This window comes from Hermetia illucens, chromosome 2 (genome assembly GCF_905115235.1).
Source record: "Hermetia illucens chromosome 2, iHerIll2.2.curated.20191125, whole genome shotgun sequence".
Classification (NCBI taxonomy): Eukaryota; Metazoa; Arthropoda; class Insecta; order Diptera; family Stratiomyidae; genus Hermetia; species Hermetia illucens.
In genome coordinates this window covers 114,499,671-114,523,088 of record NC_051850.1, presented here as the reverse complement: position 1 = coordinate 114,523,088, position 23,418 = coordinate 114,499,671, and the positions used below count along the sequence as shown (strand labels likewise).

The window sequence follows — 23,418 nt, the reverse complement described above, 5'->3', positions numbered from 1 at the left end:
CGAGGTGATTCTTACCGATAATTAACTTTTCTTTAGGTGCACCCATTTTGACCCACATATTAGCTGCATTATCAACAGACAATTGCTTTCTCCATTGAGAATCTGTGGATGGAGCATACAATGGGGCATTATGTCCAGTTTCTCGTTCCCACTTTCCGTGGAAATCGTAAGCCATCAAATTGATGAAGTCCAAGTAGCTAGCAACGGCTGGAACATCATATCCACCGCGAATGTTATCAGGTCCTACTGGAACAGCGGCAGAGAGGAGCAATCGTGGTTTACGCACTTCTTGGGATTCAGCGTCAAAAGCCTCCTTAAGTTCTTTCAATAGGAATACATAGTTTTTCTTGTCATCACTGCCTTTAGGGTATTCCCAATCGATATCCAAACCATCGAATCCGCGTTTACGCAAGAACGGAATTGAGGAGTAAATGAAAGTTTGACGAGTATATCTTGTAGCTGACATTTCCTTGAATTTTTGCGTTCCAAAGGACCAACCACCGATAGCCAGAAGGATCTACGGGCAAAACAGTTAGGAATTGAGCAAAAATAAAGAGTCAAGTGCAGGTGTTGGTACATTACCTTCAATTTAGGGTTAGCCTTCTTTAGGGTCATAATTCTGTCATACAGTCCAGGTACGCCGTCCTTTGTTTCATCATTACTTTCGAACGAGCTGAGCTTTCCCTTCTTCAACCAACCAAAAGCGTAGATGATGTGGGTGCAAAGATCGGCTGGAATATCTTCTGGGATGAATTTTCCAACCTTGGGTCTATACTGGGACCAATTGGTGTAGTAGCATACAACTTTGTAGCCTTCCTTCTCAGCAATTTTGCTCTTTTTACTACTCTTGGATGAGGCTAAAGCCAAGGCTGTGGCTCCTCCAGCCGCGGCTGCACCTCGAGTTTTCGATCTTACCCTAAACCTTTGGGCTGATGATGATGTTTGCTGGTCAACGCGATCTTCCGCTTGAGCTCGGTTAGCGGCTGCATTTTTCTTAACAGCAACAAGATTTGTTCTTGACCCAGATGATGAAGATGTTGTTGGTCGGCGCAATCGTCTTCGCTTTGCTATTGTTATTGGAAGAGAGAATAGTAAATGCTATAAAATGTCGATAATGATCACTTTGTATGCAATCTTATGCTAGTTAATCTTATATACATAATAAATGGTCGTGTCACGGTTTTTCCTTTCATTTCTAATGATTCATCGACTGAATCGTGTCGCATTTACTTACACCCAAAGAGAATTATTCAAGGACGAGTTATTGGAATGCGTTAGAACAATTGATTGATTATATATTATGTTGGTATAATTTTAAATAGAGCAAGTAAGATGCAAGTTGAAATGAAGTTGTGCAAGTTGTGTAAACATTGAAATACGTAGGAATTTAAAAAAAAAATGCTCAAAGTGTGTATACTTAATTGAAAGCACTGGTAATTTTGTAATTATATTTAACTATCTATAATTAAATGAATATGAAGAATGTGCAGTTGATCTACGGGCTCTGAGATAGTGGGGCAAGCTCTAATATTAGATCAGAGCAGCGATTTGTGAAGTAGTTCGATCTCATTAGATGCTTGGTATCTATTATTTCCTGCGCAGATTGTGAGACATAAGTAGGTTACTTTTGCAATATTAGAAACAAAAGATACCGAAGGTGTTAAAATGTATTATGTTTGTCAACTTTTTTTTCCTCTACCGCTCAGTCGCAATTAGCGCTGAAGAAACAGTGGCTCTGGCCTCAAAAACTGGCATAATATTTATCATTTTCGTTCATACCTTCGTAGAATATAGAGAATTCATACAGTGTCTTTTCTTCTTGTTCTTATTTCCCCCCCCCCCCCTAGTTTTTATTTTCAGTGAGACTGTACTATATTTTCATTATCATTAAATTTAAGTCTGCAGCATCGAAATAAGCACAAAGACGGGCATTCATAATGACCGTGATTCTAACGCGGGGCAATAAGGTCAATTGCAGACGAAAAGCGGCGTCAGTTAGTTGTGATTGGTTGTGCTATTTTGTTCTATCAAAGGCCTGATCAGGATGCAGTCGTGAGGCTTTTAAACCCCCATCCAGCATGTCAAACCACCGTTGTTTTGGTCGCGTTTGGGTCGCTTACGATAAACTTCGATGACCAAAGCAATTTTGCAAGTGAATTCTCTTTAGCGCGAATTACATGACTATACTATCGAAGACGCCTCTCTCGCAATTTTTCCACGATGCAACCCCATATCGATCGCGGATATCCTTACTTCGAATGTGATCAAGGCATGTCCTGTTGAATCAACATCAATAGCTCTGCAGGGTTGGAGAAGGATGCTTTTTATGAGGCATTGGTACGAACCCTCGAAGCCTGCCCCCGCTTTGATATCGAAATCATTCTTAGAGATTTAAGCAATCTAGTAGGGAGTGCGATATGTCGGCTCCCATAGCTTTCATAAAACGACCAATGATACGGACTGTGGATTATTTAATTAGGAGTGTCGAACGAAATGCTTGTTGTTTGCAGAAAGTGGTTCACAAACAAACATGGGTCTCACCAGACCAGACTATTTTCAATTTGGTCCGGTCAGGCATCAAGTTGATGTGAAGGGATTCCATAGTCCTTAACTAAAAAATGTTTAGCTCTGGCCGAGCTTTGGCCTAAAGAATGAGCGGATTTACGTTCAATATAATTTGCTAGGAATGGAACAGAAAATGGTATATACCGGAAAATGAAAGATATCTCAAAAAAAATCGGCACGTGTAGAGACGTATTTCAAACTTCGGCGAGCAAAGAAGCGACTTCACAAACTAGAGAGGAAGCTTGGGAGGACCAAAAAGTCTGTGAACTCGAGAAGTACAGGGAGCAACTGGATCAGGTGTGGAAATTTTGATAAGAAGCCAGCAGGATGAAGCTATACACATCGATGTTAATCCAGCAGAGGCAAAGAGGATAATCTGATTTCCGACCATATGGGCATATTGGAACGATGGATTGAGTACTTTAATTGAATGAAGATAACCGGCAAATTCATCGGCTTAAAATGGTATTAAGTACGATAGAATTGCATCCGAATTGGTTAAATATGGAGGCGACTAGCTACACCAAGCGGTTTGTCAGCTAATAGGACAGGATTGCAGCGAGGGGATTTCACGCAGTACAGCAATTATAGGGGAATCACTTTACTGAGCACCATCTATATGATATTCTTCGCTATCTTGCTATGCTATGCCTAGAACATCATCGGTCTCTTGTTTACCTGGCCTTGGAAAAGTGACCCGAGATGCTGATGTAATTGCAAGAGGCAGTATCCTTTTCAAGGCGGCCCAATTATTGGCCTATGCTGACGATATCGACCACATGGGAACAACAACACAAGATATATAATTTAGCATTATCCAGATCGAGCCGGTGGTTATCGGCGGCAAATCTTTGACTGTGCATTAATGAAGGCAAGATAAAGTACATGATGGCAATGTCAGCAACAAAAACCAAAGAAGCAGCAGCATCAGATGACACAGGTCAAGTGAGAACAGCAAATATATGAGAATGCAATTTTGAAATTCTTGATAATTTATCCTTTTTTGGTTGTTGGTAGCCAACAAAGCTTATTTCAGTTTACAAAAACTGCTCTGCTCAGTATGTCCCACCTCACGCTCAAAGCTCTTATTGTTCGTGACAATCATCTTGTCAGTTCTCATGTATTCCTCGGCAGAACAAAAAAAAAAATTTCGAACTCTTAGGCACATCCGAGAGAAGAATCATTCAAAGAATTTTAGCCCTGTATAGGGCGATGATAATGATGTCTTGCTTGCCGTTAAATGTTGCTTAACCGGATGGATTAACCTGACATTTTCAAATTTCCTCAGCTTTCGGAAATGGTTACAATGCCTCAGAATCGGACTGATTTTTGGCAACGATTTTTGCATTTGCCACTCGCTTATGATTGGATTTTAGAATATCCGTAGATTCCTGAACGATAGTATCGAGCCTCCTCAGAATATTTGCTTGTCTCAGTATCAGAAAAAAATTCAGTGGTGGAACCTCGGGATTTTCAGTTTAAGCGACCAAAGATGGTGGGATTGTGGGGTGCAGTCCTCTGTTGTAGCATTGTGTTGTTGGTCCTTCACAGGCCTGCTAGAAGTAAGCGTCTATTAGGTTTAAGACTAAAGCTTATTGCATCCATGCTCACCGTCTTATCCTGGGAATTGTACAGTGAGATCCGATACAGAGGAGAGAGAGGTTTCATATTAGTAGCTAAATGCGGTCCAAAGGTGAAAATACACCAAAAGATGACATTACAATCGTGACGGGTGTTTTGAAAGCCAAGGTGGACTCTGATAGAAATTTTCATGCCATAGGATACAATATTCGAGGAGAGAGCCTGCCATAAGGTCAGCTCGGTTTCAACTGACGGGCAACGTTCGCCTAATCAGTTCGACTTCATCGCGATCAGCAGTCGATTTAGAAGTTATTTTCTGGATGTAGGAAGCAAGAAAGGTAGTTTCCCTTCGCTAGCTTACTGTGATGATATCATGCCTTTGCTTGATTATTGCGGCTGCATCTACTTGCAGGGTTGGAGAGGTTCGATCCGCTAAGGACAACATGGTCTGCTTATTTGAACTGGTTGTCGTTCAGCAGTGGTGGAGGCGAAGGTGAGGTATATGAGTTGCAGTTCCGTTGCAAACCTAGGTAAGTTCAGTGTAGAGTACGCCAGAGAAATATCGCCACAAATAGGAATGATTTTGATACAGTAGACTTTTGATTGTCTAGTCAGGGATATTAGTGATAGTCTCCTCATCCACGAGGATGAATATTTTAACGGTAGAAGAAACAGTTCACTATGATTGTCAATTGTATAATATCCGGTGAAACTTCCCCTCATATCGATGAAATAGCAAGCTACGATAACATGCGGATATAGACTGCTCTCCAAATAGAGGTGAAATCATTTCGATCGCGAAAATCTCAAAGGAAGAGCTGAGTCAGTGTGATGTCCAAGAAAATCTGGGGAGAGCTGAAGCACATTTCATTGAACTAACAACGATGGCACGTAGGTGACGCGCTATGCTCCATTTAGGGACTTTTACATTTTTTTCCAACAAAGAACGACGTTTTTGAATGGGTAGTATTCGTCAGTGGAGCTACATAAAAACGGCGGGGAGTTCTTAGAATATCTAGATCATGGAAGACTTATTGGACGTTTTGATCAATGAATCAACTTTTTTTTTTACCGTAAATTGACTTTTTGGGTCATCCGTTCAAACTGAAAAATATTTTTTTCAAAACGCAGCCTTACATTGTATGCCCGGATGGCTCAAGTGGTTAGAGCGCTGGCCTGTGGTAGCGGAAGGTCGCGTTTCAAATCTCATTGGCGACAGACCGATTTATTATCGTGACTGGATGTCAGATACCAGTCGACCCAGCTGTGAACCTGAATCAAATCAGTGTAATAATCTCGGGCGAGCGCAATGCTGACCACATTGGAGGAGGAGTTGTTGTACATTACGCCATACAAATGCGTGTAATGGACTTCATTTTTTCGTTAAGATTTCACGCTTAGTGTGATTTGCCGACATATACGGGCTCCTGAAGTTGCAAAGTGAATCTAACTTTAAAACAGACGAAGACGACTATTGGTTTCGTTAGGGCAAATGCAACTTACGAGACGCTACAAAACCTCTGCTCAGGGAGCAGCCTGACCGAAAGTGGTTACAGGTGAAACGCCTTTTCTATATAATCACAAACACGACGAGAATGCGAAATAGTGCTATTCTTCAGGGCTTTTTGTTTGGCAATTGAGGAATCCGCATCCGTTCAATTCCTAAACAGCAATCTCGCTTTGTTGAAGTCTATTGTCGGGCACCTGAGGAAACTCCTGGTTTGGGTGAACCACTCCACCGTCAGCTTCAAGCGTTCATTATTCAGTAGATGTATCTTGGCTTACTGGGCATTTAGCGACAATCTTTTTATCTGCATCTTAAGAAAAGCTTCAGCAAATTTGCCTATCTTGATCTTTCCAATGACTCAATCTGACTCATATCAGAGTGCTGATAATTTTTGGTTGACGGGCGCTAACAATTCTGATGCAAACTGATGCAAACGCCGTAACGAATTCGTGGGCTTATTTGTTTTCCACGAGAACCTGACTGAGATATGCCACAATTGATGGTTGTTTTCATAAAAATGCTTTTTAGCAGGAACCCGTCCTCCTGCATTCCAAATTTCATCTTCCAGAATCTAAGACCCCATAAAGCAGGTGAAGTTATTTTGGTAACCAATTGTGTCCCCGTCTGGGTAATCAATCTAGATAGGTTTGCCTCTAAAGAATATATTTAATTTCTAGTTTTTGCTTTTCGTGGAGGTGGTTGATATTCTTCCCGGCTTCGCGCTAATTCCTATTTTCTTATATTAACAACTATATAACACATATTTTATCGTTAGTCACATATTTTGTTTGTTCAGAAAACAATTCAAGTGCTTTGCGAATATTAGTGAACTAGATATTCAATATCATGATTTTCACGTGCAGCAGCTCTGACAAGAGGGGACGGAAAAGGGAGGGAGGGATACCGTAGAGCAAAAATCCCGGCCCAGTGTGAAAAGTACGCATATAAACGAAGTCCAGTGTAAAAATTATACTATGCGGGCCCCCCGGGCTTGGATGTCGAGATCACCAATGGTATGTCCGACATGCGGCTTGTGGTGATCTTTGCGGATGGCTTGAATTCGACACTTGTCTAACTCAAAATCCATCCTCGTATCACGGCTAAACACAGCTTGATGTTATCTAAGTGCATTAAGTGCTATCACTTAGCATGTAGACCATACTTTACTGCGAAACCATGCCTCTAGCATTATTCTGTAGCCATGAAAAGGGGTTCAGTGTCTTACAAAGCTCAACTCAACGAATTACCCTGGAAAATGCCTCTCCGTATACGAATGCGCTCTGAAGTGTTGGTGCCCTGAGATGAATGAACGAATAAAGTGGTATGCCACCCCTTCATGACTCTCACAAAAAACTTTATTTTTTTCGGATCAATGCGATACAGACGTATGACATCAATTAATCGATATAGCAACGAAAGAGGTTTCTTTTACTTCTAGTTGCTTGCACTGCACTAGACGCTCAGTTGGGACTCGTTGAGTAATCTGGAAAAGCTCCGCTGGTTCCTCACGTATGTTGCATTCTGGACACATCTGAAGTGTCTTTGGTCATACGATTGGAACCGCCTACATAAGACAGAAAGTTTCTGCTTTAGTGTGTTCAGAACTTTAACTACGGATGTCTCAGTGGAAATTATCTGCACATTATTTTTCACCCGTCTGCTGGCATTGGCAGTGCTGATTTGAGTCAGTCTAGCAATTTCTGGTCGTACTGAGTCACGCCTACTTTCCGGATGAAATCCGAAGAAATCCAATAACACGAAGGCGAATCTTCTGACCGTATAATTAGCCAGCCGCAACTGCACCACAACACACAAGTGATTGTGGTTGCAGCAGCGATATAACATATCAGCACAGAGCCGAGATGCAATCTCATCAGTGATGTGATATATAATTTTCGGAGTTGCTGGAGATGCATGGAGCCAGTAAATATCTTGGCTGTGCAAAGCATCTATTTCCGAGAATTCTAAGCACGATCTTTGGAATTCGTTCCGAACCTCAGCGAAGATTTCAGTCGGACGGTGACGAAGAATACTTCGGCGTTATTGTAGTCCGTAGTACAGTTGTTGATGTTACCGTCTCTACCCCGTCGACTCTTGGTCATCAGTTCCCGTGATGACCTCAAAACGAACACGCTCCCTGATGGTGAGCGGGATTGTGTCGCTGGGACTAATAAGGCGGTACTCCAATCCGCTGCAAAGTCACATGCTTGTATTGTGGGAAGCGGCATATCTCTGGTGCAGCAAGGGGGGTAAGTTTTTGTACTTGCCCCTGCCGTTATTTCGTAGTAGGAGTGTATGATAAAGAGGTTCATTTTCTCAGTTCACTTCATCGACTGCCTATGCGAACCTGTTGAATTGGTCGCCACAGATTGTGATTGCAGCAGGCGGAGCCATGCTCCTGCTGATCGTGGCGCCTAGACATCGAACCGTCCAACGATTTGCGGTTTCGATGCCGTGCTGTCCATTACGGGAGCCCTATCCAGTCACCAAGTCAGATGATTCCCGCCGTATCCATACCGGATACTAACTTCCTTCTTCTCAACATTTTTGGATTTACTTTTTGCCCCTAACTGCCGGGTGTGATGATATCTTTCTCATTTAGTAATTTGTAAGACTATAAAGTTTCTGCACTTTTTCACCTACCACGTGAGACGCTGCCTACAGTCATTCAGGTGAAGTTATTCATCCTTTGTTCTATCTCTTGTTTGTTTTCTTTTTATTCTTTTTTATTGCTTTTAATTATATAAACTACGGAGTTCATCTCCTTCAATTTTGAATTTAGGTTATTTTTCATCTTTATGCTCATAAGTTCTCTCCATTTATTAATACAATTATGAATTCCATCTAAAAGTTTTGATTTGAGGACTCCTTCTTTTCATTATCCTTTCTAACCCGCAAAGCTGGCATTACTACAATAGATAATGACCCGAGGATGCTGAGGCGCGATGGAAACCTCGAAGACCGCGCATCTAGATTATCTATTGCACGGGAAGCATCGATTAACGATGCAATCCGTCGAGGATCTCCCTTCTCGATCGCGGCACTCGGATACCAAGCTTCCATATTTACGGACGAACCTTCACGGTAAATTTCGCCACGTTTTAGGATTCTAGGATAGTTTTCCACTCTCGTGTTTGACCTCCGATTAAACTCATTATTTCATTATGGTTGTTACTTTTATAATAATTATTTCACAAAACTATCCGCATATGCTTATTGCTAGTTTGGTACATGTAAAAAGGAAGCAACTATGTACAGCTAGTATAGAGACCCAAGTATTTTATTTCCTATTTTTGTAATAAAAATTTCAATTAGAACTTGGTGTTATCATTGATATCAATGATAACTAGTACATTATCCAAACTCAGTAAATGAAGGAAAACTTACTTTGTGCTGTATCTGTTTGTAGTAACAAGACGGCTATGATACATATTACTAAGGCTATTCTTATTAATCGAGGTGGTAACTGAAAAGAAAACAAAAGTTTAGGTTAATATTTGTTTCAGATTTAGAAATTTCATTTTGAGAACTCATATGAAAGTTGGAATTTTATTTTGGTTTGACAGGTTTTAAATAAGTTAATTAGAGTACTTTTGGATATGACAGTCTTCATGTAAGATTACAAAAAGCGTCGCTTGTGCGCCTACAATACTTTCTTATTTTTATTTGCAAGTGAGAAGCGAGCAATAGCTGGATGAACATAAAAAGTCAAAGACAGACATTCATGATTGGGATCAGGATTGAAACTTAGAGGGGACGATTGAGAAGGTGATCTTCGAAAAACTCGGTCACATCGTCTGTTATTTACATCAGAAAGAAATGAATTAAATAATTTGAATTCCACGCATTTAGCTGTTTTTTTACAAAATTATACATTGTATAAGTGGTCGGACTTAATTCTAATTTCCTCATTCAAACGATTATCGAACAAAACCTGAATTTCAGTAGCTTTTGCTGGTATTTGCGCTATCCTGACGTAAAAAAGTCATTATGCATTCACCAGGTCTTTTCCATAGCCCATGGCTAAAGAAACAAAGTAATAATATTGAAAATGGCATTCATTAATTTAAAATTAGATCAAACTTCTCCAGCAAAAAGTGAGTAACAATTCAAGCTTTCATTCCTAGTTTTTTACTTCACCCAGCAAAATCTTGCGCAAAAACCTATAATCGCTTTTGGTATTACATCAAGACCACTACATACATATATCGATCAATTCATTCGATTAGGCCGAGCCACACCTCAACAAAAAAGTGCTTTAATATTTTTTGAAAAATCGCCTTCTCCCATTAAGTGCAGATTTATATAAGTTAAGTGGTACACTTGGCTGTCGAGTACTTATGGCTAAGCAAGTACTTGTGGAGAAGCTAGTGCCCTTCTTGGGTTTAATGAGCATTAGATGGTGTTAACAATGGATCCAATAAATTGCAATAAGACAACTACTTCATTCCATACGAAGTTTGCCTGCAGCGAAAAAGTGAAAGTGTCGATGTTATTGCAGAGTCGACACAGCATTATTTTCTCCGGTGCTTATTAAAGTAGCACGTGAGGCACTGATTAAGTACTACGTGGTATTTTTTTGAATATCATGCCCTTTTCACTTTGTGCGTTGTAAATATGATTCTTTGAGATGTGGCTAATAACTGAAACTTATTTTAAATACGAATGGCTATTTAATCAAGAAGCTAGATGCATACGCCCATATATATATATATATAGGTAAGAATGCTATAACTTCTTCGGTTTTTCAAAAATTCATTTGTCACAAAACTGCGGTTCGAGCTTTTCTTAATGCTATATTCAACAGTATGGACTATTGAATTATTACGTAGTGTCCCAGGTTGACTATTCTCAACCGGGCAAGGTTTTACTACACTTTGGAATACTTTTCAACACACTCAGAAATAAAGACTGTTTATGAATCTCACCGGAGCTAGGAGTCTTTGCTATCGCCATTTATTTGAAGAATACATTTCCAATCAGGTCACTTTTGTTCCCTGCTGCCCATCTCCCAGTGAACCTTCAGGCTATTCCTCGCATTAAGCTGAGTTTGGCGGAACTTTTTTGGATCCCAACTGCAAACCTGTCCGTCACGTATGGCCAATATCCAGGTCCCCAGCAGTAGTAATAGCAGAATACCAATAGCAGGAGAAGAGATGGACTTAGGACGGTTATGAAACTGTAAATATTTCTTATTCTTAATTATGTCCGGATAGCTGAGTAGTTAGAGCACAACGCCGTTGTATGAAAGGTTCCGGATTAAATATCAGTGGCGACAGTGGGATTTGGATAGCAGTCGACTCAGCTATCAATGAGTACCTGAGTCAAATCAGGGTAATAATTTCGAGCGAGTGAAATGCTGACCACATTGCCTCCTATAGGATACTGTAATCCGGTACTGTATCATTACGGTCTTGAATGAAGTGTTCTAACACATTTCAAGGTCCTGACCAATTGCGTTTCTGTGGAAACGATTATTATTTTGATAGTTTGACTACTCAAAGTATGGAGTAAAGGAACTTCGAATTTGAAGTACGACAAATCCAGCGAAGGCCTTGTAGAAAGAGAAGTGAATGGAATGAAGTGTGTTCAAAAGTGATAGAACCATTCCATTTTTAAGGTTTTGTGCAAAACAAAACTTATTAAAATCGGTTTACTGCCTGTCTGTCCGTCTGTCTCTCCCTCGGTTAGACGCATTTTTCTTGGAGACAGTTGGAGCGATTTACATCAAATTTGGTGGAAATTGTGAACGCTCACGCATACAGTGAGTTACATCCTTTTAGGTCGAATTTAAAAGAGGGGTGCAAAAGGGAGGTGAAATTTTTTTTCACTAAATATAGCCATGAAAGGTCTCGATTAGTACTTTCCGAAGCCGTTTTGACATTTTTTAGAAAGCTGGGAAGTGCGGGGATCGAAAGTGGTCATCTCTTTAACGGACCCATCTCAGAAACTACCCAACACCAACTCCAAACCCAAACACCAGTCTGCCACCATATGGTGCCTTGGCTCCGAAATACCCCCATACCGATATCCTTTCAAATAAAGTTAATAATGGTATATTATTATAGTTTTTAGTAATTGACTGCAAAACCCCCCTTAAGTTCAAATTTTCTACTAATCTAATATAGAGCATGATCCTACCAAGTTTAGTGGAACTCGCACCATTACTAACAAAGTTATAATAGTCAAAGTGGTCGCTTGTTAGCAAATTCAAGACTATCAACAATAAAGTGGATACTCTTACATAATATATGCATATATTACATGCTATGTACTAATGGGGCAGATGCACACTCAAATATCTTTATAAAAGAATTACACAAAATCTTTCATACCTGGAGCGTCCAGCTTCCGGTTTCCCGACTTGTTTTCAAATATTTCTTATGATCACTGTTAGAAATGTTCAATTACCTTGGAATTTTTTCTGAAAGTATTTGCATAGAAAATGCATCTATTTCTGATTTTTTTTTTTTTAATTTGCTACTCGTATCACTTAAAACATTCAAATTTCAAATTTGTCGTTTTGTGACCGTTAATTAATGATCGAACCACTTACCTTATTTAACTTTTAATGAATTTTAAGTGAGGAAAGCAACCATGAAACCCCGTTTTAATATTGAACTGGCTTCCCACCGTTGTTGATAACTAAGTTGGTAGGCGTTGGCAAACTAGAAACAAGATTCTTGATAGTTAGACGCTAAATTTTGGTCCAGCATCCTTGATTGCTCTTTTCAAGTCTTCAATTTTGTTAAAATGGCAGCAATCAGTGTAAATGTCCTGAACCAAAATCTCCAAAAAAAATGTTGGATATAAAGATCTCGGAAAACATAGTCACTATTACATTGATGGACCAACAACTTCAAACCTTGATAACGAGTGTTTAAACACCTACAAGTACGACAGTGATGAAAAACGCTTTTCAAGTAAAAAATGTTGTTGGCGCCGCTGAAGTCTATATTTGGTCTGATGAAAATCCCCTGAACTGACCCTATTACGAACCAACTGACATTTTTATGTGGCTGACTCCAATAGAAACGGTTCAGCTGAGCTTGGTGTATTTAGAAGCTTATGGTGTAGTTACTGAAAGATGGGATGAGAAATGTCGCAACTTATTTTATTTTATTGTTGGAACAGGCAGATAAACCTCATGCTTCAATGATTAAAGTAAGAAAAAGGTAAGTTACCGATAGTGCGGCTACGTTGACATCTGAATTACTAAAAGTAGGGCTTTTATTGTGTGTAGTTATTACATTTATAAGGAGCTATCATTGCAGCCTGGACATTACCCTCTAGATACCATTCTGGTATCTCGACCTAGATCTGCTTCGGATAACTATTCTGGGTTATCAGGATACTATTTTTTTTTACACTATCGTAACGCTAAGTGCATTAAGCCACACATTGTACGAAATTTTAGAGGCAAGGTGCTTTCAACTAATTCATTTGTTTTTTCTAATGTTTTCAGTTGTTAGGTGTGTACTTTATTGCAGATATGAATATTGTACTTATTATTTCAAATGGACGATGCATTTCTGAGAAATCATGGACCCCGAATTTCAACTGCAATATGAAAGAAAACAATAGAGCTACATTAGGTTCTTGATGAAGGAATCATTGAAACATGCGAGAGTCCTAAGGAGCCCCATTGGTCCTCATTTACATGGTAACGCTTGTCTCTGTGTACGAGTTATCCCGTTTTGTCGAAATTCTTGATGGGAAGAACGTCCAATATTACTACTATAGATTCTAATGCTGATAAGCGTGAGAGATTTCGATTGATTAAAATCGCATTCGTTCTTCATTCGAAAATTTTAGGTTGAAGCAGCCTTAGCCTTAGCACCTTATTGATCATTTCCGTCGATTATTAGGAAATTTACCTATTTAGATGATGTGATCGTGCTATCTTCTAATTTTGAGTAACATTTCAGGAAGTGTTCCATCTTTTAAGACAGCTTAAGTCATTTGCAAACCATTCTATATGTGGGTAAGTGTTTTCCTATCTTCTCAAAATTTACTTGACATATTTTAATATTCAGATGTACTGATCACCAAGGAGTACTGGAATCCCTGTAAGCGGTACATTGATGTCGCCATTTCTTGAGTGATTTTGTCAGGAGGGCGGGGCGGGCGGGGAGGGGATTAAAAATATTTCAATTAACTGAAATCTTGATTCATTTCAGCTCCAGTATTGCGACATGTGGTTAGTACTAAGCCATTTGTTATACGTTCTCAAAGCAGTGTCAGGCTTTGGGTGCTGTTTTGCTTCAACGCGAAGATGATTAGGCACATGCCGTGGAATATGAGCACAAGCCGATTGTTGAAGTCTTATACTTCAATTGATTTCTCTTATAATATTTGCGTGTCCGGAGGGCTCAAGTGAGAACGCTGCACTGTCGCAGTTCAAATCTCACTGGTGACAGGAGGATTTTTTATCGTGACTGGATGTCGAATACCATGTGTGTTAATCTCGGGCGAGCTCATTGGTGACCACATTACCTCCTGCAGCGTACTGTAGTGCACCGTTACGGTCTTGAATGAAGTGCTCTAACACATTTCATCCAATTGGATTGTTGCATGAACGATTATTATTATAATATTTGAGGTATTATAGGGAATGGAATGTCGTTCCCAAAATAATCCCATATCTGAAAAAAATCTGGATTGGAGCGAAAGAGAAGTATGACAAACGACAACATCTTGAGAATACCAATGAAGTTTGCTGGAAGAAAGCTGAGAGAAAGAGGTAAGAGTGATGCTAGATCCATTGAGTAACCTTCCTAGAGGTATGAGCAATAAACTGCAGTCGGAGAAAACTGGAACCTATCAAATAATATAAGTATATATCACAAGACGACAAATGACGGAGCTTTTGTATACCAGGATTTTGAGAACATTTAAAGTCAACTTCTGTTCCCACAGAAGAGCGCAGTTGATTTTTTCGATTATCCAATGCTTATGCAATGCCTCAAAAAAAAATTGTTTAGAAGCATATTATATGTGGGATGAAGATGGCCTCGCATAATGTACACCGCCGCAGTTTTTGAAATATGTAGACTCCTGATGGTTTGGATATTAGATAAGACCTTTCCATCCTTAAATATATTTGCTCTTATGGGAGGAGGGGAGGGGGTGTTTTAGTAGGATTGGATAGCGTATCATTTGATAGGAAGGGGGGGACTAGCGTAGTTGTGAACAGTTCTGTTTTTTCTACAATTTAACAAATTTCGAATGTCATCCACAAAACCTTCAACATGCGTCACAAGAGGTTGAAAGGTTTCTTCGAGTGTTTCGCAATCTCAGTCGAAATTAAAGTTGGGTATTTTAGTATGACATTACTCCAGGCATGTCCACAATAACAAGCATTATGCAACCGAACGCTATCAATGATATGAATATTGCCTTACAGTTAGGAAAAACGTTTACTTGTTCCTTCGAATATCCATGATGTCGTCTGCAAAGAATTCGTACCGCAAGTTCAGATCTTTAACAACATTATTACAATATGTTTTACGTTAAGGTCAGACTTTCATTTCGTAAAAAGTGTTGAAGAACCTGTGAACTGTGTCATTTACTTGCTCAAAGATTTGAAACAGTCGGGGTAGATCTAACATTAGAGCACCTCTGTTTGACCCTGCGACTAATCTCGGTGCTTTCAGATCATTCCCAGGATAGCTCTCTGAACGATGGATGGGTAAGTTGAAACTCAGCCCCTTAATCTCAGGTTTGAATGCTGTTCTTTGAATTGTCATTAGTATTACTACTGCAGGCTTTTCATTTGCACGGAATTAAGGTGATGACAATGGATGATTGTAACCGGATGAAATCATCATGAATATGTTAATATACAAGGCTTTAAGGAGGCAACTCGGATTATATATGTAAATCCAGGAGCCCAATGTAATAAGACCACAGAATGCATACCGCGGTACTTAGACTAACGTTACTGCTGTTGGCTGCATTAGCTTTCGACTCCGAGAACAGATAGCGCTTAAGAGGTATCTCTAAGGTCTGCAATTTGAGCACATTACTGGAAAATCTTCGAAAAGTTTCATAGATCTAAATTATGCCGAAAACGCAGAGGGAAAGGCCGCATTAAAAAAGGCTGAAATGGGCATCTTAAATGTCTTCTGTGCAGAGGTACACAGGACAGTGGCACTGACCATATCGCAGGCAGCAGCAAATGTCCAGCGTTCAAGAAGGCGATTATATCATATTTATCCGTTAATCAATTCATTACGTGTTGTTTCCAAGAAATGAATGTCCAATTTCTGGCGGAATTTAGAAATCAAAGTATGATGCAAAGTTCACTTTCAAGCCGGAAAATGTAAAAGCAGGATTCGACTTGAATTTCAAGGGTTGCACAACCAATATAAAACGGCGAGGAAGGAACGGCCAATAGTCATTTCAAGAAGCATAACTAGGCTCTTCAACCCATAAGGAAGGGTAGGTACAAGGTTTCCATGTCACTGGCCGATCGATCGTCAACTTTTTTTTATTTTGTTATGGGATATTTTAGCACTCTTTTCTTACAAGCTCTGAATATGCAGGACAAATAATCTTGCCCTAAGGTAACTTTCGATGTAAGGAATGTCTTTAATTCTGCGAGTTAGAATAGAATAATTAAAGCTTTAACCAAATTAGGTGCCCTGGATTGAAAACGCTGATTTTACACTTGTAGATAATAAAGCTAAGGTAGTTTCAATCACGAAACGAAGAAAGAAAATCTACATGATGATTGTGCAGAGACTATACTAGCCAAATTGTGAAAGTAAGCCGACGGCTCCTCATCTTATGCAGCTTCAGTCCTGGCCTTGGCTGAAAACGAATCAAGAAAAAAATTGGAACTCCATATCGATTAAGTGCATTGGAGACATCGTTTTCCTTTCAAACAACCTCCGACGAAATAGCCTGGGCGATAGTAAGCATGGGCATAATCGACAGCTAGACATGCATCAGGCGAATGTCATACCTATTGCTGGTAATTAGTGTGGGATTGAATCTATTCTGGAATGGGAAACGAGACAGGACGATTAACTAAAAGAATGTTGGTCCTATAGAATTAACCTAGATGTTTTAAAGTGGTTTAAAGGACAACATAGAGAAGTTAGCTTTGATCGATTCCTAAGTGGACGCAAAGGGTATCGTGCATATCTGCACTGCGATTACTCTTATTGCTCCACACTTGAAATGATTGTGAAGGGTAGAAATTTGGCGCTCATAGGCGACCGACAATGTGTTGAGTAAGGAGGGGCTTCAAAATAAGATTAATAGTAACTACACGAGTCACAGTCAGTAACTGATTCTGCCCCGCAACATAATACGTGATGGCAGTCCCGTGTATAACCGAAGGAAATGGGGTGAGTACGGAACCAGCGGTTTTGAACTTTTTCACCTTCCAACGATTACAAAGAAAAAGGAAAAAAAACAAAATCGATTTTAATTAGGTTTTTTTACATAAATTAGCCATTGCCTTCCCCCATTTGTAGGGTAAATGACAGATGCTGCAGTTGTTTGTGCCATGTTATGGAGATGGAATAATTACAGGTATGTTGGTTAGAACCGTGATCGGTCTGAACATCGAGGTCGACGGGAAACGACCGGATGGCCTGAAACGCTGGATGGCAATTTGAAAGCTTCGCGGTTACATCCAGAGCAGGCCTTTGACTGAGAAAAATGACGAAACTGATCAAGATGAGTCATTCCCGGTTCTGAATGGGACAAAGACTGAAGAAGAAGATTTATGGTATGTATGTGCTATATAATATTGAGAAATCTAAGGGTGGTTACATGGTAAGTCAGGGAAATGGATTTGATTAGCTTGGGAAATTTAAGGATCTCATTTAGAAATTATATCTGTTTGTACTGAGTACTGATTTAATTTGGTTGCGATATATTTGTAAATAGTTTGTATATTAACTGAGCAATTCAATCCACGCACATTCTCACACTTAATCCTGATAACTAACATACTCGTATCTTTTTCGATAAATATAACTTGATGAAAATTTATTATTTTCAAATCATGATCAAACTAGATACAAGATGCAGTCAAAAACCCACACATGATCTACCCAATTCCTTAGCAAGATTTACAACGTTAATACGCGCTTACCAAATGGTATTCCAACTAACATTTTCAACTCTAGTTTCTTGTTTGATTGTTCACTGTTGGTCGTGCTTGCTCGAGTATTGCATGAATACTTGGCATATCTCACCTAGAGCTGTCCAATACCGGCTTAACATTGTCAAACATTTTGTGTAAAATGTGCCAGCTCTAGATATTCGAATCGATAGATCACAGTCGCACACTTTAAAGTATCTGTATACAAAGCAAAGGTACTTTTGCTGAGATTATATAATTGGCCATAACACGATCATGGGGATAGATTTCGATTTGAGTTTGCTTATGTGGATGAATTATGCATATTTTTACTCTAATTTTTATTATTAGTTAATATGGCTGGCTTATAATTTGTGGGAATATTGATACAGATCAATGGTGTAATATGGCATCTAATGGACTATTAGATAATAACGCTTTGGTTCATGATTAAGGAAATAGGGTCAATACTAGTATATAACAATTCAATGTGGACAGTAGAAATGCGAATGGACTTTATAGTGTGTTTACTGGTATATGCATGTATATCTTTAGGAGGAAAACTCTAACTTGGTGCCATTGCGTAAATGTGCAACAACAGAGTCAGTAGGTTTAAATAGCACGGAAAATACGGAGAAGACTATTTCAACGTACATTGAATTAGAATTGCATTGAGTACAAGAGAAAGGAGGGCATCGACCATCACTTTATTGCGATCTGTTAAGCTGTGTGGGACAGCGCAAGATTTAATCCCACAGATTATATGTATGTCACAATTAGTAAACCATATTTAGATCACATCCTTACCATAAAAAATGTTGAGGATTGCATGCCATCCAAAAATCATGGTAAATCCAAAAGCTTATTTGATGAGTAAAAGGCTGTACAATATGGGGTAGGTTGAGTGTTAGTTTCTTTGTTATTTGATACGACTTCAGGTGCTGATTTCAATAGCGAGAAAATAAGACAACGATTTCTAAGAAACTTACTCTACTTTGAGTTAAATATAGTGTTCGTTAATATGAGTATATCGCATGTTGGGTAAAATAGACAAATCCTGCGTAATTTGATGCGTTGTTGGTCTACACTATGCTATTGAGTGGAGTTTATGTTCCACAGTTAGAGAACTGATTACAAAAACCTGTACAGAGTGTTATTGGAAAAAACTGAAGGATAAGGGCTGAAGCTCCTTCAAGGTACTTCCACAGTGGAACGAACGAATACTAACTGGCTACTTTTATTTCATGGAAATAGGTTATACCAATAGTATCAGTTTACATAAATCAATATGCCTTGGATTAAATAATTCCTAGGAGAGTAGGACCTGATTTGTTTTGGGAGTTCACTGCGGCGCACCGCTTTACAAAAGAATTTTGTTTAAAAAAAACCTTATAAAAATCGGTTTACTATCTGGCATGATAGTGAATGTGTAATTCTTTATATATTGGCGTTCACAAGGCAGCATTGCGAATGATTGTGTTCGAGGAGAAGGTTCTACCTACAGCGCCAGAAACTGTTTTCGAGCAAACCGCCTTCGAGTCAACCATTCCCTACTGAATCGCCTTCGATCTTGCCATCTTCCAGTAAAGCAATTGCCTTCAGCTTCAGGCCTGATGTGAACAGATCTGAGACACCTGCCCGTTTTAATGTAAGTGGTACCGATTTCGCGACAACTTCAACTCGTTAACCAAAGGGTAACAAAATGAGCTAGATTGCAATTATGTAAGGATTCATTCAATGCTATGGCAGCCCATGTATGAGTTTTGAACGGTGGCGTTAATTCATTTTATTGAAGGCAAAACTATTTTTAGCTGAACGCCCTTTACCACTCGCAAAGATCAAGGGTTATTGACGCTTCCCAAATTTGAATTTGAAAAAGGTTCGGAAACAAATGCAAACAACAGGCTACAAGTGCCAATGGAAAAAGGGCGTGATCCTCTGTAACTTTATTACAGGTATCTTGTGGAATTTCATAAATAAGTTAGAGTTGGAGTTTGCAGCGCTCCAAAAACTGCACTCGATTCAATTTATGTTGCTTGATCGACTGTCTTGATACCCAGCTCGCAGACAGTTTCAGATATCCTAGGATTTCGCAGAGGGTTCATTCAACGAGAACTTGCAATCGTTCAGGAAGCACATTTTCGATGTTTTCTATAAGTTCGTCGGTCACAATTGAAGGTCTTCCATTCCTCTAGTTATTATGCATGAAAGTATGATCAAAAACGGTTGCAATATCTCTTGCACATCTTTGGATGCATCATAACTCCATCAGAATCGGTTTTAACCTCGTTAAAAATCTCAACAGGAATTTTTTCCTTCATAACACGGCGCGAATTTCGAACTGGGCGAGAGGTTAAAGTGGCATTTTTCATGGAGTTGTTTCAACATACTAATCTCGAATTGGTCTCTCTTTGAACAAAGAAACTCCGCGACGAAATCAATAGGCAAAAACACGCTGCTAGCAATACCTAGTCAGTGACATTAACAGGGACTGGCTGGTCTTGGGGTATAACTTGACTTTCAAAAAATTCGATGCTCATCGGTCACCCTGCTCCAACGGAAATGATAGAAGAAATCGCACTACTTTTTTCTGTTCACCACAGTGAAGTATCGAAACTTCTATTCAATTATAAGCCGGACTCAGTGCTTTTTACGCCTGTGTGCGCGTGCTTTCTTTTTTCCCGCTTGAAGGTTGTAAGTCTTCAGATAAGTAAGTTGGTTCATGGATCTATCTTTAGTCTGGTTCTCAGGTCTGCTCCGACTCTAGATGGCTGATAAATAGCATCTGTTGAGAAACGCGGATGGTGTTGCAGCACTGGTCGCAACATATACGGTCGAACAAGCTCAGCACACACTGAGAAAGGTGATGCGGCGAATCAACAGATGGATGTCTGAGTATGGATTGTTCTTGGCGCTGGAAAAAACAAAATTGGTTCTCCTGACTAAGGAGTGAGTTCCCACAGTCTTCTCTGTTAAGAAAGATGAAATCATCGTCTTGTCGAAGCCGGCGGTGAAGCATCTTGGCATCATGATAGACACGAAGTAACTAGAATGTCTACGATTGCCGGCTGATGACCAATACCAAAGCTCCCTAACCAGTAAGCGTAGTTTTCTGAATGTGGATCAATCTGTCCTTCTCCACATTTTCGAAGTATAGGCTAGTGCCCTCAGTCGTCTAATTTACTTATTTGATTTCCGCCATTACCTGTCGATGGAAGGGTGCCATGTGCCTCCGGACATTATAATTGGAGCCATGCTTCTGAACGAGGATACATGGAGCAGAGTGACGCTTTACACTCAAGGCATTTTGAACGCGAAAAAAGAGAGGGGAGCGGGAAGGAGGGAAGGGGCTCCTTGAACCAAGAAATTTGTGTGCTTACCCGTAACAGGGCTGCCGGAGGTTATGTGTCAAACAATTCTCGGCTAGTGTCCTAGACGCAGGGTAGGGTAGCTTGAGACAAAAGCCCGGCACTTTGTGGTAAATGCATTTCACTGTCCTAAAACAACAAAAAATATACTCTGAAGAGGGGAAGAGAGATTTAAATGACACTCGTGTGTATTTCCGATACTTCTAGCAAAAGTGAATACAATGGTGAACACCGTTTCCGTCGCTAGTAGAGCGTCTCTTATTTTGAGAAATATTAGTACAGTAGAATCCCGATAGATTCGTATGGTCAAGGGACTGAGGATTTGATACGAAATATCCGGATTAACAATTATCGGGAATCCAACACAAAGAAAATTAAATCTGGGGACCGGGACATTTGTACGAACTAGCGAGGAATACGAATAATCGATGTACGAATTATCGAGATTGCGTGGTATTTGGAGAAAAACTAGTTCAAATAGTTGGACATTTTGAAATACTCCTTGACTCTCTCAAGAAAACATTGGCTACACAATGTCGATAAGAAAAATCTGAGGAGAAGTTCACTGGATATATACATATCTGCAAATAATTCCACTTTGAAGTATGCACATGTCTTTTGGTAGCTGAGACTAAATTTTTTTGACAGTAGGAAATCGTCAGTATAAATTCAAGTATTCGATTACTGCAGCGCCTAGAACTATAGCGTGCATAGCATTTGAAGCCATCCTAAATCTTTCTTTTCATCATTCTATGTAGACGACATGTTCAAAAGAACTTGAGATCAATGGTAAAAAGGTATTCCACTGTTCATTTGGTCAGGGAAGTAGTATTTGCCGGCGGATCTTCCGGTTTCAGGTCCAATTTTGGCTTGGTCGTATACACCCTACAATGCTGGAAAAGAATATATTGCTTCTGATCCCGCTATCACGCAACATGTAAATTACATGGTTTTCATTTGTTGATTTTCTAGTTTGCTTATTAGGGTACATATTAGTCGGACCTTTTCCAATTTCTGCGCAACTTCAATGGTCGAACTGGCGAAGTTACATGAAAGTCAATGAGAAGATAGTGGTGATGCTCGAGGCAATAGCTTTTGTTCTAGGATGCAGAAATTGTGACGGTTGACCATTCTCAAAAGTTGGTTCATTTTATTCGCATTTCGAATTTATTGTGTAAGTCGCTGCCAACATCACTACCAGTTGACACTTACCCTTCCTTGCGCCAACAGATGTACCGGATTGCTATCAAGATGAGGTTGTGGTTCGTGCACGTGGTAGTTAGTTTTACCGAGTTATTGTCAACGTCAGTGCTTTATCCGGCAGTTTATTCCGAATTTACGTCGAAAGGATCCCTGCTTGAAGTTGCACACGTAGGATACGACAATTGAATGAGGTAGTTGCGCAAAAGGAGCTCCAAATACCGGTTTAGAGCCAAATAGTTATTTGGTGAACAATCTTATGTTGCGAAAGCAACTCTCAACCAGTACGTAGTTAGTTTTTCGCGTATAAGCTGATTGTCTCCAGCTGTGTTCATTTAGTTTACCAGTTCTACATCGACCAGTTTTACGTAAAGGTAAAGGTAATAAACTAAACTGAAAATATTTTTTCATTGGTTACTCTCCTTTCATCGATTGTTGGAGGTTTGCGGAAGTTAGAAGCATCTCAAATTTCAAGCAATAAAATTAAAGAAAGGTTTTGCCTTTTTTAGCTTCAATGTGATTTGTTAAGAAAATTTCAAGGATGCAAATATGACTCGAATTGTTCTGGTATCGAAGGCTATTTCTGCCTCACTTCCAGACATCGTAAAGGTAAAAAGGGGTAGGGAAATTATTTATGTACAGTTTCAATCAAAAATGCTATCGGCTCTTTATTATGATCATAATTGAAAGTAATAATGGTGAAATAGAGTTTCGTCAATTTGTTTGGAAGCTGACGATTTTATTTTTTTAAGTGAAGGTTAGTATACCTTTTTTGAATATTCGTGTAATTTGAGAATTCCTTCTCCCTTCTTTCTTTCTATAAGACTGTCAAGGAGTAATTAACGGAGAAGTGCTAGGTAAAAATAGAAAAAGTCCTGCCTAGCGTCTGCTGGTTTACAGTTAGTATTCGAAAGTTAGAAGAAATGTTCGTGAATTAGTACAAGTCGTTCATTAAACACCTTGGTGTTATACAGGATCATAGATTAACCTTCAAGGAATATTTGACTTACGTGAGTTAGAAAGCAGAGAAAATTGTAGCTGCGTTAACCGGTATGATACCTAATATTGTCGAACCCATACTCCCGAGGAGGCTGGGT

The 23,418-nt window shown here is 39.5% G+C and overlaps 1 protein-coding gene across 1 annotated transcript in view; it reads right to left on the bottom strand.

Moving 5' to 3' along the window:
• LOC119647901 overlaps positions 1-23,418 on the bottom strand; it is a 209,737-nt gene that overhangs the window by 11,461 nt on the left and 174,858 nt on the right. The window contains exons 2-4 of the mRNA XM_038049208.1: positions 9,041-9,119; positions 583-1,067; positions 16-517 (exon numbers count right to left, since the gene is read on the bottom strand). Of these exons, the coding sequence (XP_037905136.1) occupies positions 16-517; positions 583-1,067; positions 9,041-9,119 (1,066 nt within the window). The remainder of the gene's footprint in view (positions 1-15; positions 518-582; positions 1,068-9,040; positions 9,120-23,418) is intronic.